Consider the following 15,605-nt stretch of genomic DNA (forward strand, 5'->3'; position numbering starts at 1 on the left):
TCTATCCAATTTTAGAAAGCAGTGAACATTTAATTTATACGCAGTATTTTGAATATATAGGAGTTAAATATAACTTTTGATAGAGTTTTTCCCTTGAAATTTGAGCTGTGTTTTCTTAAAATGTGAATATAGTGGAGTAGAAAAGAGAGCTGCTGCAAGTTCAATTTAAACAATCTACAGTGTGAGAATATAGATGACATTAAATGTGAAAGTTTCTTATCATATGCTTCCAGCCATCACAGCCTGAGGACAAAAGCCAACTGTCAGATTAGAAGAATATTGTGATTTTTGTATATACAAAACTCAAGTTTTCTCATTCGTTGGCTTCATAGTCAATCCATTCCCCTTATTCTTGCTACAAAAGTATCTAAATTGATTTCAAATTTTGTAACTGGAATATTGTACTATGGTGCCAATTTACTTATGGCATTGAAATATCCTGATGCGGATATCTTTGAGGAGGTAGGTAGATTGAATGAACTATATTATTATTGTTGTTGTTTTTATTGTTATTTTTATCCTTTATCCATTTGTGGCAGAGCCTGCTTATTGCACATCACAATATCCATACTCTTTCCTCCAGCGTAATAAAATCCTGTATTTATGTGGGGATAATACATCCAGCTACAGGACAGCCTCCCTTGCAACAAAGTGTGAATGTGATTATGGTATGAAATTCTGTTAGTGGTATATAAGTGGAAAAACTGTGATTTATATCTGGAAAGTCTCCTTAAAAGGGAAAAAGTAGACTCTTTATTCTCTGAAACATGAATATAGTGGTTGGAGCCCCAGCAACTAGTGTGAACCAGGAGGTGACCTGTTGATGGCAGCCAAGAATGGCAAAGCAACAGTGAAGAAAGATCTTGGCTCTCTAACACTTGGAGACTCCATACTGGCCAAGAACTGCCAATTTCCGGCCATTATACGGAAGAGGTAGCTCAGATGGTAAAGAATCTGCAGAGACCTGGATTCGATCCCTGGTTAGAAAAGATCCCTGGAGAAATGGCAACCAGCTCCAGTATACTTGCCTGGAAAATCCCATGGACAGTGAAGCCTGGCAGGCTACAATCAATAGGGACGCAAAGAGTTGGACATGACTCAGCGTGCACACACACATACGAAAAAGGTACAAACTTTCTTATTTCCACCATTGCTTTGGATTGCTCTGTTAAATGCAGCCAAACCTATTCCTAATACATATTCTGGGGAAATGAGAGAAACTTTAAGAGAAGTTTTCTATACCAGTGTATTAAAGTACTTCATTGTAGGATGTTTTGTTTCTGTTCACCTCTAGCTTGTTAGTCCTATCTTCCTTCCTTCAACAATCTTTTAGGCTTACCATTAAGATGTCAGCTGTTTTGAGGATTCTTATTATGTGCGTTTGTCGCTCAGTCATGTCTGACTCTTTGCGACCCCGTGAACTGTCGCCTGCCAGGCTCCTCTGTCCATGGAATTCTCCAGGCAAGAATACTGGAGTGGGTAGCCATTCTCTTCTCCAGGGGAATCATCCTGATCCAGGGACTGAACCTGGATCTCTCACATTGCAGGTGGATTCTTTACTATCTGAGCCACCGGGGAAGTCTTTATTGCTATTCCTCTATCTTCAATATCTGTATAAGGCTATTATATTTTCCTAAGTTCTCATCTCTCTCTTCACTAAAATCCCTGGGAGTTTCCAGCATAAAATTACAGTTACATCAGTGGACTTAGAGGTTTCTCACTAATTCAGAAGGTACAAACTGTGGAAACAACTGTTGTAAGTGATTTTTTGTAGAATCGATTTTTAGATACTATTCTGTGATGATAGATTAGCATACACTGTCTTGAACATAGGCAGTCTTGATTTCAACTGATAGTATTCAGGGAGAAGCAGTGAATAGAAAGAATTCCAAGCTTTGAATCCCAGTTCTGATACTTAATAGCTATAAGAATTTGGAAAAAACACCTACATTTCATGAGCCTCAATTTCTTTGCATATAAAATAAATTGTGATAAATATTAAAAAGAGCTAATGCACATGCAAGAATAAACACGCTTTCGCTAACCTTACTTAACTTTGCAAATATATGGCAGTTTGGGTCAATGGAAAATATCTAGGTCCAGCACTTAGCATATACTTGCTAGCAGGGTAATTTTGACCAAATTAGTTAATGTTTTTGAGTCCCTTCTTGTCTGCAAAATGAGAAAAATAATAATATTGCCTTACAGGGCTGTTGTGAGTGTTAAATGCAATAATGTATGTGAAGATTATAAGATAGTACCTGGTGCCCCACTCCCCCAAATGATAGATAATAGTATTCTTGTGGTTGTTAACTCTCTTTTTTATTTTCTTGGCAATTAATGGTGAACTATGGCTTATTGACTCTTAAAGTAGGTAAGTAGCTGGGTTGTTGAATCATACTATAAATAGAGTATCTGTTAATAGCTTTACGTCTGCCTAAAGGTACATATTAGGTAGAATACTGTAGCCTCAGTCAATATTTTTATTGATGCTATGCATGAAGGTAAAGTTTGATAATAACACAAATTTGAGATGGATGGAACCATAAACATGATATAATGAAAAGGACACAAGTATTGATGACTGAAGACTTGGCCTTGAGTCCCAAAATTCAGTCATGTGATGACTCAGTTTCCTCATCTGCAAAATTATAACACTAGCAAGAATAGGGGGAGAAGACAATGACAACCCACTCCAGTACTCTTGCCTGGAAAATCCCAAGGATGAAGGAGCCTGGTAGGCTGCAGTCCATGGGGTCACTAAGAGTCGGGCACGACTGGGCGACTTTACTTTCACTTTTCACTTTAATGCATTGAAGAAAGAAATGGCAACCCACTCCAGTGTTCTTGCCTGGAGAATCCCAGGGACGGGGGAGCCTAGTGGGCTGCCGTCTATGGGGTCGCACAGAGTTGGACACGACTGAAGCAACTTAGCAGCAGCAGCAGCAGCAGCAAGAATAGGAAGCAGATGCATTTTATGAACATCTGTTCTTAAAGATACCACATAATATGATATAATATGATATCTTAAAGATCTCAGATAATTCATGACTTAACTCTGAAAAATGATAATGGGTATGCTTGTTACCATCTAAACTAGTCCCAGTAAGTGACAATAGTATAAGCATAGTTCACCAGCTTCAAAATTAAATAATTATTGACAATTTCTTAAAAATCAGTGAATTTGAACTGCTTCAGATTTTACACATAAAATGTGCCTTTACTTATATTTCAAATTCAGGTACTTAAGGTTTGCATAAAATGAAAGCAAGTGAATTAATCTGGTCTGCTACCCAGGAGAAAGCTTCATTTTAGAGATTTTGAGGCCAGCTTGAGTCATTGGGAAGACTTGAGATGAGCAATTTGACCAAAACTTGATGATTGCTCCTAAAAAGATCAGCTTATAAAAGCATTGAAAATAAAAATCTTTCATCTTTTATCCCCGTCTCTGAGACAAAAATATCTTACTGGTGTCAGGGAAAAAGGACTGGAGCTAACTAGGTAAGTTAGATTTATGTATAAAGATGGATAAAACTGGACTTTGTAGCTGTACTGAATACTTGTTAGTCTCCTGTTTGTCATCCAGACTATAAGAAGGTTCTGAACACAGGTATCTAAGGTATCTACCAGCACTGGCTATATTGGATGCCTTCTTTCAGCCTCTCCTGATCCCGAAACCTTGGGTTTTTATGGCTTTGCCATAGCTACTGTTGTAAAGGGCTATGTGGAGGAGGGTCATGAATTTATGATACTTGAGACTGATGCCTCAAGTCTCTGGCCCCTCTTACCAATTCCAGATTTGTATGAAGTATGATGGATTTTCCCTAGCGGTTGCTGAAGAGGCCACAGTCTGGGTGTTTAGGGGTATTAAATCCTCATAGAACAAACTGTGACCAGTGAGGAACAGAAATCAGGATGGAGCTAGCAGACAAATTCTCTCTCCATTTTTTCCTGCAAGAGACTGTTCCAAGTCATGGTTTTCCCTGATAATCTGTCCAGACATGTCCTGCATGGCTCAGAAGGGAACACCAGCAAAGCGATTATTTGTTATAGACCAGCAGCCTGTGTGGTCAATGCATTACCTTGTATTTCCTTCCATCTTCTGACTATCTATCTTCTTCCATTTACCTTTTCCTTCATTTTTGCTGCCCTGGGATTGCACCTGCTGATAAGCTCTGGATTCAGATTCATTTTTTTCCCCTGGAGAATTCAGATTAACTCACTATCAGCAGTGAATTGAGCTAGGTACTGAAGTCCCTGCTTTCTAAGAGCTTACAGTTTAGGCCAAAAGACAGGTATGTGAAGCATAACACATAATACAAGGTTATGCATGAGGACAACTCACAGTCTCACCTCTGAAGCCTTCCAAAATGTGGGTAGTTGTCTCTAGTTCTGGTTATTATTTTAATGTGTGTGATAATTGAAACATCTTGATTTGCTTATAACATTGCATATAGTCCTCTGAGATGTATTCAAGCTCCTCACTTTATTTTAGAGGCCAGCATTTTCCTTGGCATTTCAATAAGATATTTTGAATGTGTTCTTGTTGCTGCAGATATTTTGCTTTGGAACATACATCATTTTTTCATAATAGTAGCAGTTTATTATGCTTTTCTTTCCTAAAATCAAATTACTCTCAGATTTTTTTTGTTGCTTTCTCTCTTGAGCCAGATCATTGAATGCAATGATGTTATTTATCTGTAGATGCTGTCTAGACTGATTTTTTCCTGTTTTAAAAAATTAAGTTATCAGACTTTTCAACCTAGCTAGCTACCTGTATGGTACTATAGCGTAAATGAGTGCTTTGGACTTAGATTTTAATATTTCTGAACACTACTATTTCTAAGGGGAGTCAAAATTGTGCCTGAATTTGAAATGTGCCAGAAATTTGCTTTAGTGCCAGAGATTTCTTTTGACCTAAGATAGAATATAAAGCTTATTATGGCGGCAATCTCTTTGTTTTGGGAAGATTACTTTGGTAAGTTGTCTTATTCATGTGGATATAAATTAAGTATATAGGTTAAATATTGCTGCTTAACAAATTCTCTCCAAATGTGCAACAATAATGTTAATTTGTTGCATTTGTCTTGACATTTTTGAGGGGGAGGAATATCGGAGCAGCTGGGCTGGGGGCTCTGGCTTGGAGTCTCTCTTGAGCTTGCAGTTGAGATGCTGGCCAGGGCTCTGTCTTCAGAACGCATGACTTGGGCTGGAAGAGCCACTTGCAGGGTGTTTCACTCATATGGCCAGCAAGTAAGCTAATTCTGACTGTCGGCAGGAGACCTGAGTTCTTCACCACTTGAATATTTCCATAGGCTGCTTTGATATCCCCGAGGCAAGGTAGCTGATTTCCCCAGAGTGGGTAACCCAAGAGAAAACCAGGAGGAAGTGGCAGTGTGTTTTGTTTTTGTTTTGATATAGCCTTGAAAGTCACACACTGTCGCTTCCAGGGTATTCTCGGATACACAGACCAACGCTGATATGTTGTGGGAGGAGCCACACAAAGACTTGAATCACAGGATAAGAAAATCATAAGGGAGTCATCTTAGAGACTGACTGCCGATTAAATAGTACTGGTGCGTGTCTGCGTGTTTTGGCGGCACTAGGTCTTAGTTGCGGGATCTTCACTGCAGCGTGTGGGATCTAGTTCCCTGACCAGGAATCTAACCCAGCCCCCCTGTATTGGGAGCACAGAGTCTTAGCTACTGGACCACCAGGAAAGTCCCTGTTTATTGTTCTTAAAAGCTTCTTTTTTTTTTTTCACTGTGGAGTAATCCAAATGCAAATGTATCAGACTAAAATAAGGGATGAAAGCGAAAGCTGCTCAGTCGTGTCCTGACTCGTTGCGACCCCATGGACTGTAGCCCAGTAGGCTCTTCTGTCTAGGGACTTCCCACACAAGAATACTGGAGTGGTTGCTATCTCCAAGGGATCTTCCTGACCCAGGGACTGAACCTGGGTTTCCTGCATTGCAGGCAGACTCTTTACCGTCTGAGCCACCAGGGAAGCCAAAATAAGGGATAGTTTGTTTAATAATAATGTTCTAAAAGTCTGACTTGACTGGGGATCTGCATGCAACTCTCTGTAGAGATTAATTTGATTTTAATTGACTCTTCTGTCTCCTTTACTGGAGAATCCACAAGAGGAAGTGAGGACCACTTGAAGGTGGGGTATTCTTTTCAGCTGAAATCTTAGTAACTCAAGGTTCCTGTAACTTACCCTCCTGGCAAAGTTCCCCACAGAAATTTTTGTGCTTATCCCAGAGGGGCCTGGCATCCATGTGCCCACAGGTCAACCCACCAGGAACATCCTAGGACATTGCTTTGTGCTTCCTTTTCCCTACCATCTTCAGATAAGAATCCCTATCTCCGTCTCTACTTTGGAATTCTAATCCCAGGGCAGAGGAGGGAAAACAGCCCTTTCCTCAACTTTCAGATCCCAGCGCCTTTCTAGGGTCCTGAATGAAGCTGCACTGCCTGTGGCTGGGCCAGCATGAAGTTTTTCAGGAAAAGAGGCCCCTTTTGCCTCTGAGTAACTCTCCACCAAGAACAGAAAAAAAGACCAGCATTTTTGGTTTTGGGGACTTTCATGCATTGGAGAAGGAAATGGCAACCCACTCCAGTGTTCTTGCCTGGAGAATCCTAGGGACTGGGGAGCCTGGTGGGCTGCCGTCTATGGGGTCGCACAGAGTCGGACACGACTGAAGCGGCTTAGCAGCATCTTGAATGTAACTGACTTACCTTTCACCTTAACTTATATTTACAGGCTGCTACTTTCTCCCATATATTTACAGTCTGCTGGTTTCTTCTCATCCTGCCAAATGTCTTTCAAAACAATCAGCTGTCAGAGCTAACAAAATCTGTCAACACATGATGTGTGGCCTAGCACAGGGTTGTGATAAAAACTGATTTCGAGCATTAAAAATTCAAGCTGTCCTCTTCTGTTTAAGCATTAAACAAGTGCTAATCATCTGCCCTAAGGTTGGTTGATTTTTGCCAGACCCTTGGCATGTTAAGCACTCTTATGATACCCCACACATGGCATCATTTACAATGGTCTCTTGCATACTGTCTAGATATTTTACGTGGAAGTGCTCAATAAGCTGAGCCACATGGCTTGGCTCCATCCATCAAGTCTCCTGAGCCAGAGCCCTGGGAATCCCTTGTTGGCTGTTTCTCCATTATGGCGCACATTGTACATGTCTCTTGGGGATTCTGGCTCCTAAGCCTCTTCCACATCTGTCACTTCCTCCTTCATTTCTACTGCCAATGGCTTGGTTCAGGCCCTCATTAAGACTTGCATGGATCACTCTTTCTGTTTTAATTCACCCTCCTCACTTCTGCTCCTGGAATAATCTTTCTAACAGCGAATGAAATCACATATTTCTCCTACCTAATGTCCCTCCATGAGTCTCCCCAAGGATACTGGATCAAATTCAAGGTGTAGGTCAGCCCACAGATTTTTGCCTACCTCTCCAACCTTATTGGGAGAAGGCAACGGCACCCCACTCCAGTACTCTTGCCTGGAAAATCCCATGGACGGAGGAGCCTGGTGGGCTGCCGTCTATGGGGTCTCACAGAGTCGGACATGACTGAATCGACTTAGCGGGAGCAGCCAACCTTATTTCCCCATCCTTTCTTCTGTGCTTGTTTCCAGCTATGTAATTTGCAATGATCTTAAGTTGATACCATTAATGTCCTAAACTTTTGCAAATATTATTCCTTCTACCCATGTGCATATCCTACTCATTTTCAAGATCTAGATCAGGTGTCATTTCCTGTTAGACACCTTTTTATTCTGGGTTAGATGCACATTCCATGTTCCATAGTATCCTCTAACATGTCTCTCTTCATGAGAGATAAAGCAAGCATTGTACTTTAAGTGATGGGCTCTGGAGCTAGAGTACATGGGTTTAACCACAGTTCTTTTATTACTAGTTGTGTGACCTCTGGCATGTTTCTTAGCCTTTTTTTATGCTACAGTTCCCCTGATGGTAAATGATATTAGTACTTTTCTCAAGTAGTTGTCTTGGGCTTTATATTGAGTTGATATATATGGAGTACTTAGAATAATGTCTAGCTCAGAGCCTAGACTCTCTGTATGTGAGCTGTTCACAATAATTTATTTTCAGTTTGTTGTTTCAAAAATTTCTATGCTTTTAAAGAGATGGAGTTTGTTTTCTCGGCATCTATCACTAAGAACACATTTCTGTGAATCCATAGTAAACTATAAGTACCATATGTAAGGTATTATACTCTATGGTACTTTCCTATTTCCTAGTACTTTGACATGTTTAATTCACACAGGAACAAGCTAGCCGTGTGCATATCAGGACTTTAAAAAGTCATAGTAAGTGACAGCATATACTTATATGATATTACATTTTTCATTTCTAAAATAAGACTTCTAAACTCAGAGAAGGATAATCTAAGTTTGCTGGAATTTTATCTCTTGGGTGACTTGTATTACAAAATCAGCCCTATTCTTTCTTGTTGGTATGGGACATCATTCATTATGTTGTATGCCACCATCTTCAGATTACCATGGAATCCACGTATTGATCATGTTGTTGAGTTAGTCAGAAGTTGTCTTTCCCATCATCTTTGACTCTCACATATTTTTGTATTTTAAGTAATGTTTTAAAATCACTTCATGTGTCCAATAGACTAATAACAATAGAATTTTGCCATCTGCATTACATATCTCTGACAACAAATTGTTAAATAGCATGAGATTTCATTTTAGCAGCAACGTCCTCTGGTAAATAAACAAGACATTTGCCATCCTCCATCTCTAGATTAATATGTTTTTATTTAATAAGTATACAATCGTTTTGAAACTAACTGCATTGTTTAGCAGTCAATAATCTTCTGGATGTTTATATTAGAACAAAATTTGACTATGAATGATAGAAACCTGAAATAACAGTGGCTTAAACAAGCTAGAAATTCCTCTCTCGTGTAAATACGGGCAGTCCCAGGCTGGATGGCAGTTCAGTCATCAGAGACCAAAGCTTTTTTATTTTTCCGCTCTACCATCTTTAATATATGGGTTTCTGCTCCTAGTTTAAGATGGCTGCCTCAGCTCTAGTCTTTGCTTCCCGAAGTCAGCCAGCAGGAAAGAGGAGAAAGGAAAAGAGCGCTCTTGTTTTTTAAGGATACTTCCTGTAAGTTGCATGTTCTTTACAATTCAGCACAAGTTGGTCACTTAGGCACCTAGGCAAAGGAAGATTTGGAAATGTACTCTTTATCCTGGGTGACAATGACTTTAGCTAAAACTGAGGGTTCTATTTCTGAGAAGATGGGGGTAAAAGCATAGTAGAGGACTAGTGCTGAGTGCTACATTTTGTCTTTCATTTAACTGTCTCAGGTTATTGGGGTTCAAGACTTTAAAAAGTTGATAAACTGGCCCTGTTAATGTCAAAATTATGCACTGAAATAATTTTGACCATTAATGTGTTAGCTAGTATGACACATTAAAAAATTAAAATTAGAAGCTAATTTTATAAGTTGTTGACTTTATGAATTGATTCCAAGTTAAAAAATATATTAATAGTATTGTATATAACTTTCTCATAAAGGAGCAATACAAAATATAAAGTGGACTATTACACCAAAGGCCTGGATAACAAAAGGAAAAATAGGCAAATTGAATGTTATCAAGATTAATAACTTTTGTGTATCAAAGGACACTATCAACAAAGTGAAGAGGCAATCCATGGAATAGGAGAACTATCTGAGAGAGGATTAATATTCAGAACATATAAAGAATTTCTACAACTTAACACCAACAATTTAAAAATGGGCAAAGGACCTGAATAGACATTTCTCTAAATAAAACATACAAATGGCTAATAAGCACATGAAAATACCCTCACTATCACAAATCATTAAGGAAGTGAAAATAAAAATACTTCATATCCATTAGGAGAGCTATTATATGTAAAAATCAAATAATAAAGGTTGATGAGGATGTGGAGAAATTGGAACCCTTATGCAGTGCTGGTGGCAATATAAAACGAAACAGCTATGTGGAAAATGGTATGGTGGTTCCTCAAAAAATTAAAAATGGAACTATCATGTGACCTAGCAATTCACTTCTGGGTATACTCCTAATGTGGGATATTTGTGTATGTTCAGAGTGGCATTATTCTCAAGAGTCAAAAGTTGGAAGGACCCCAAGTGATCATTAGTGGATGAATGGATAAATAAAATGTGTTATACACATACAATGGAATACAATGGAATACTGCTTAGTTGCTCAGTGTGTCTGACTCTTTGCTACCCTTTGGACTGTAGCCCACCAGGCTACTCTGTCCATGGGATTTTTTTTTTTTTTTTTAAGGCAAGAATACTGGACAATTTCCTTCTCCAGGGGATCTTCCTGACCTAGGGATCGAACCCACATCTCCTTATCTCTTGCATTTCAGGCAGATTCTTTACTTGCTGAACCATCAAATATTATTCAGCCTTAAAAATAATGGAAATTCTGACATATGTTACATTGGATGAATCTTGAAAACATTATGCTAAGCGAAATACTTCTGTTACAAAAAGACAAATGTTGTGGATTCCGCTTATATGAAGTACCCAGAGGAGCAAAATTCATGGAGACAGAAGGCAGAATGGTTATTGCCAGAGGCTGGAGAAGGGGGACATGTGAAACTATTATTTAATGTTTATGGAGTTTTAGTTTGAGAAGATGAAAAAGTTCTAAAGATGGATGGTGGTGATGGTTCCATAACTATGTGAATATACTTAATGTGACTGTACACTTAAAACTGAGTAAAATGATGTTTTATGTTATATATATTTTTACCACACTAAAAATTTTTTTAAAATGTGTTTTTTATACCCACGTGCATTTATGTAATCAGACTTGAAACTGACTCCAGAGTTTTTTCCAAAAATCTTAATCTTATTTTGAGATTCTATTAAAATGTTTCAAAACATATACAAAGAGAGAACAATACACAAGGAACCCCCCCTAGTTCCCTTAAAGTAAGACCCACTTTAACACCTCAATATATAGTAAAACATTTTTCTGGATAATTAGGTCATTGCCCCATTTATGTACTCTCTCTACCACAGTTATTTGAAAGCCAACTATAAATTTTTCATCATTTTCAACTTTACTTTATAGAGATATAGGTGTCCCAAGCAAAGCCTTAGAAAACCTGCTGTATCGCAGACCCTGAAAGAAAGAGCAGCATTGTGTAGACCAGATACTCTTTCTGTAAAGAGCCATAGCAAGTATTTTAGGCTTTGTGGGTCACATTATGCCTGTTGAATATTCTTTTTTTCCTTTTAAATATCCCTATAAAAATGTAATAATCTTTCTTAACTTGTAAGGGGGGTCAAACAAAAGAGGGATGCTTCCAGATTTGGCCCAAGGGCTGTAATTTATTGGCCCCAGATAGAACTTGGAAGCCCTTCTGACCAGCAGAACGGCAGGTGTGGGCATCGAATGATGATTAAATGGATCTTTCAGATGGCAAACAACTTCTATCTGGGCCTAACTTAAATTGGATGATTTTGAGTCTAATTATACAAATGCATGCATATAAAAACGAGAGACAGAATAGCCTCAGTTCCAATCTCAGTATACAGGAAACCCCCTTTTCTTGAGGAAACTTAAGTGATGTTACTTGTAACCAGAAGAATCTAAATTACTCTCATCACCTGCAAATGTAAATTGGTAAAACACTTTGGAAGAGAGTCTGTTAATATCTAGAAAGTTGAATATGGGCATATCAATTACCCAGCATTTCCACTGTTAGGTTTTTTAACTAGAAAAATTCTTGTGCATTTGTATGAGATGTATGTACAAGAATGTTCACAGTGGGCATCATGTGTTCACAGTGGACTCTGTTAACCTGTTCACGGGGTTCTCACGGCAAGAATACTGAAGTGGTTTGCCATTCCATTCTCCAGTGAACCATGTTTTGTCAGAGTCTGGACCGTGTTTTGTTATGAGTTTGAGTAAACTATGGGAGATAGTGGACAGGGAAGCCTGGTGTGCTGCAGTCCATGGAGTAGCAAAGAGTCAGACATGACTGAGCGACTGAACAGCAGCTGTTAACCTGGTCAGATCCCAGCTCTGCCACTAAATAGGTATGTGACCTCAGTCAGCTACTTATTTCTCTGTGCCCCATTTTTCTCATCTGTAGGAAGGAAAAATTACTTAATCCTCACAAGGTTGTCATCCCTATTAAATAATTTATGTAAGATGAAGGCACATAGTAAATGCTACATAAGTCTTAGCTGTTGTTGTAGTTCATTATAGGAGCATTGGTCATGATAGCAAAAAAAGAAAACAACCCAAATCTCCGTAAACAGAGTAAGCATACACAAACTTGTATATTCACATTATGGAATACTATAGAGTACAGGAGTGAAAAGAATGAATTAGAACTATTTAAATCTTAAAAACAATTTTAAAAGAAAAAGACAGGCACAAAATGACCTAGGTAGTATGGCCCCTAAATTATAAATTAGGAAAATTAAACATATTCTGTAGAGATGTATAGATAGGTAGCAAAAGTACAAAGAAAAGCAAGGCAATGGGAAACAAAATTCAGTATAGTAGACAGGGAGATAGGACTGGGAAATATCTCCAGTGACATCTATAAAGTTCAAAGTTTATAAATTGAGTGGTAGGTTCCTGTGTGGGGGCCTTATTATGCTATAAATATAGAATAATAAATTCCAGTGAATTAAATATAAAGGTAGATCAAAAATTGCTTCATCCACTATGAAAAGCAGCATGGAGGCGGCTTAAAAAACTAAAAATAGAGTTATCATATGATTCAGGAATCCCAATCCAGGACATATATCTGGAAAAAAAAAAGCTCTAATTTGAAAAGTTACTTGCACCCCAATGTTCATAGCAACACTGTTCACAAAAGGTAAGGCATGGGAAGCAACCCAAGTGTCCATCAACAGATGACTGGATAAAAAAGATGTGGTGTGTGTATATAATGGAATACGACTCAGCCATAAAAAGTAAAAAATAATTCCAGAAGCAGCAACAGAGACGGACCTAGAGATTATCACACCAAGTGAAGAACGTCCAACAGAGAAAGATAATTATATGATATCACTTACATGTGGAATCTGAAAAATAAGACGAATGAACTTATATATAAAATAGACATAGAAAATTGACTCATGGTTCCCAAAGGGGAATGATTGGAATAAAGGGATAGATTGGAATAAAAGGTTAACAGATGTACACTACCTCATTAAAAAGAGGCACACGCAAAGATAAAAATTGCATGGTTAGGAGCTGAGCTTATTGAAGGAAATAGTTCACATGTTCTAAAGGGACTCCATTAAAGAACTAAGTGGTGGAATGTAGTTTGCTCTAGAAAATACCTTTTTGATGAAAATTTATCAGTGTTACTATGCTTCTGATTAAAATGTTAGTGTTCATAAATTCAAAGTCGGTGTGACCTGGGGGTCAAAATAGCTGGATTAAATAATCATTTACATAGTTAACAATACCTTAACAATACAATTAGCATTGAATTTATATAATGAGATTCATACATTCGTAGGAAAAACGTGAGTTCTGGGAGGGAGTCACATGAGCAGCAGGTGTTGGAAACCCTAAAAGGTAGGCAAATCATTAGAACATAAAACAGCAAGAGAGTAATTCTTCTCTACACATAAGACAAAAGGGAAAATACCAGGAGATATGACTATGTCATAAAAAAGAAGAATGAATTCAATATTGAAGTGATCATTTGGGAAGTAAGTAAGAGTTACTTTCCCTAAGATTTAATGAAGCTGGAACATGGAGTTTAGGAGCGGACATATCGTTGGACAGCTTCATTTCCGAAAGCCACTGCATACTTAGCCAGTTTCTCAGGCAGCACCAAATACACTGCCTTCTGGATGTCTTCAGGGGTGAGGGTACAGCGTTTTCTGTAACACATTAGGTTGCAGGCTTCCGTGGAAATGCGCTCAAACATGTCATTGATCATGGTGTTTAAGACGTCCATGGTGTGAGATGATATGCCCTTCTGGGGAACCACTTCTTTTAGGACCCTGTTTATGTAGAGTGAATAATTCCTGTGGCCAGATTCAGTGCTGGAACGTGATTTCTTTCTGTAGATTGCTTTTTGGTGTCCTCTGCGGCGCTTGTTCTTGGTGATGTTTCTGGCCATCGCAGATGTTGTTCTTATGAGTTACAAGTGGAGAGGAGAAGGGCCTACAGGTGGTGGGAGTGCTCATATTTATACTGGCATGTCACAGTCAGACTTCTGGAGCTCCCCTCTGACTGGAGGTCACTCTTCCTATGTCATAATCCCCTAGCAACAACACTGGTTTGTTGCTAAGGGGAAATCTGGTTTCTGGCCAACTTAAAACTCTCCTGAGAAGATAGTGTTGCAGAAGGATTGAGGAGGACTTTATAGCAGAAGAGTACTCATTTTTCATACTTGATTTTTTAGCAATTTGTGAGCATAATATATAATATTTTCAGAGTTGGCACACCTCATCAACTTGAGAGGTTGGTTGTAGGAAAGTAAAAAAAAAAAATGCCATAAACCTTTAAATAGGTGGAATCTTTGTTTATAAAAGTATATAAATTCATTTTATAAGCAAATGAATAAACTATTAAAAATCTCAATGATGTTATAATAAAAATAAATATGTAAACTAATCTGCTTTTAAAAATTGTGACTTATTTAAAAAATGAATTCTAATTTATTTTTTGGACCACAACTCCTTAGGAGTAACTCAATAAAACTAGAGAATAAAACAAAATCCTCCTATTTTATTGTTTAAATTCAGATATGTAAACTGTTCATTAACTTTTTATAATGGTATTAATGCAGTCCTTGAAAATTTCACAAATTTTATTACATGGTCTGCTTTTTACAAGTTATTGTAGTTCTTCTGTCATTATTAACCAAAAGTATTTGTAGGGTCATTCCTGATCATGTGTCATGTTGATACTCATGTTTAAAAAAAAATCCCCATTTGCTTTCTTAATCAAATTCATCCCTGGATAAAATAAAAAAGAAATAGAAGTAACTATAAAAATCCCAACTCACAAGCATTTCAGTAACTCATGGTTGCCATAACTATGAATGCTGCCAAGAAATGTCTTTCACTGTGAGCTACTTCACAGATAAGGGAGTCTGGGTTATGTGTAAATTCTGGAATGCTATCTATAAGCCCTTTCCTTTTCCTCCCACTCAAGACAGTAAATCTGAAAGAAGGCAAGAAAGAGTAATGTTATTATAGAGACACCTTTGAACAAGCTCTAATTTTTGAAGCCGAGAGGCATCATTTGTAAATGTCTATGCTTTATTGCTAGTAACACACCTCAGACTGTTCCTCATCACTGAGTATGGAGGCTATTGCTTCCAGGTATGCTTTGGGGTGATGGATCTTTAGTCAGATCTTGCTAATACTGCCTTCAGATTACTCAAGATACAATTACTTAGCTTAATTACAGCATAGCTTTCCTTGCTCTTGTTTAGACACAGCTGTCAGGTGAAAAACATTCATCCCCTATTCCTCACGCACCCATGTTGAAGACCTTTTACCAGTGTGACACTCCTGGCCCTCTCTCTTCCTTGCTTACTCCTCCCT

At 38.1% G+C, this 15,605-nt stretch overlaps 1 protein-coding gene across 1 annotated transcript; it reads right to left on the reverse strand.

The window, feature by feature from the left end:
- Positions 1 to 13,804: 13,804 nt before the first annotated feature.
- On the reverse strand, positions 13,805 to 14,170 carry LOC138421954 (histone H2B subacrosomal variant). Its single transcript, XM_069556459.1, has one exon. It carries the CDS (start codon positions 14,168 to 14,170, stop codon positions 13,805 to 13,807), a length of 366 nt encoding a protein of 121 aa, XP_069412560.1.
- Positions 14,171 to 15,605: the final 1,435 nt, after the last annotated feature.

The sequence above is a fragment of the Ovis canadensis genome, chromosome 16, assembly GCF_042477335.2.
Source record: "Ovis canadensis isolate MfBH-ARS-UI-01 breed Bighorn chromosome 16, ARS-UI_OviCan_v2, whole genome shotgun sequence".
NCBI classification, from domain to species: Eukaryota; Metazoa; Chordata; class Mammalia; order Artiodactyla; family Bovidae; genus Ovis; species Ovis canadensis.

What these genes read in the sequence shown, in the direction of transcription:
- LOC138421954 (XM_069556459.1), bottom strand. Translation starts at nt 14,170, where the DNA reads ATGGCCAGAAACATCACCAAGAACAAGCGCCGCAGAGGACACCAAAAA.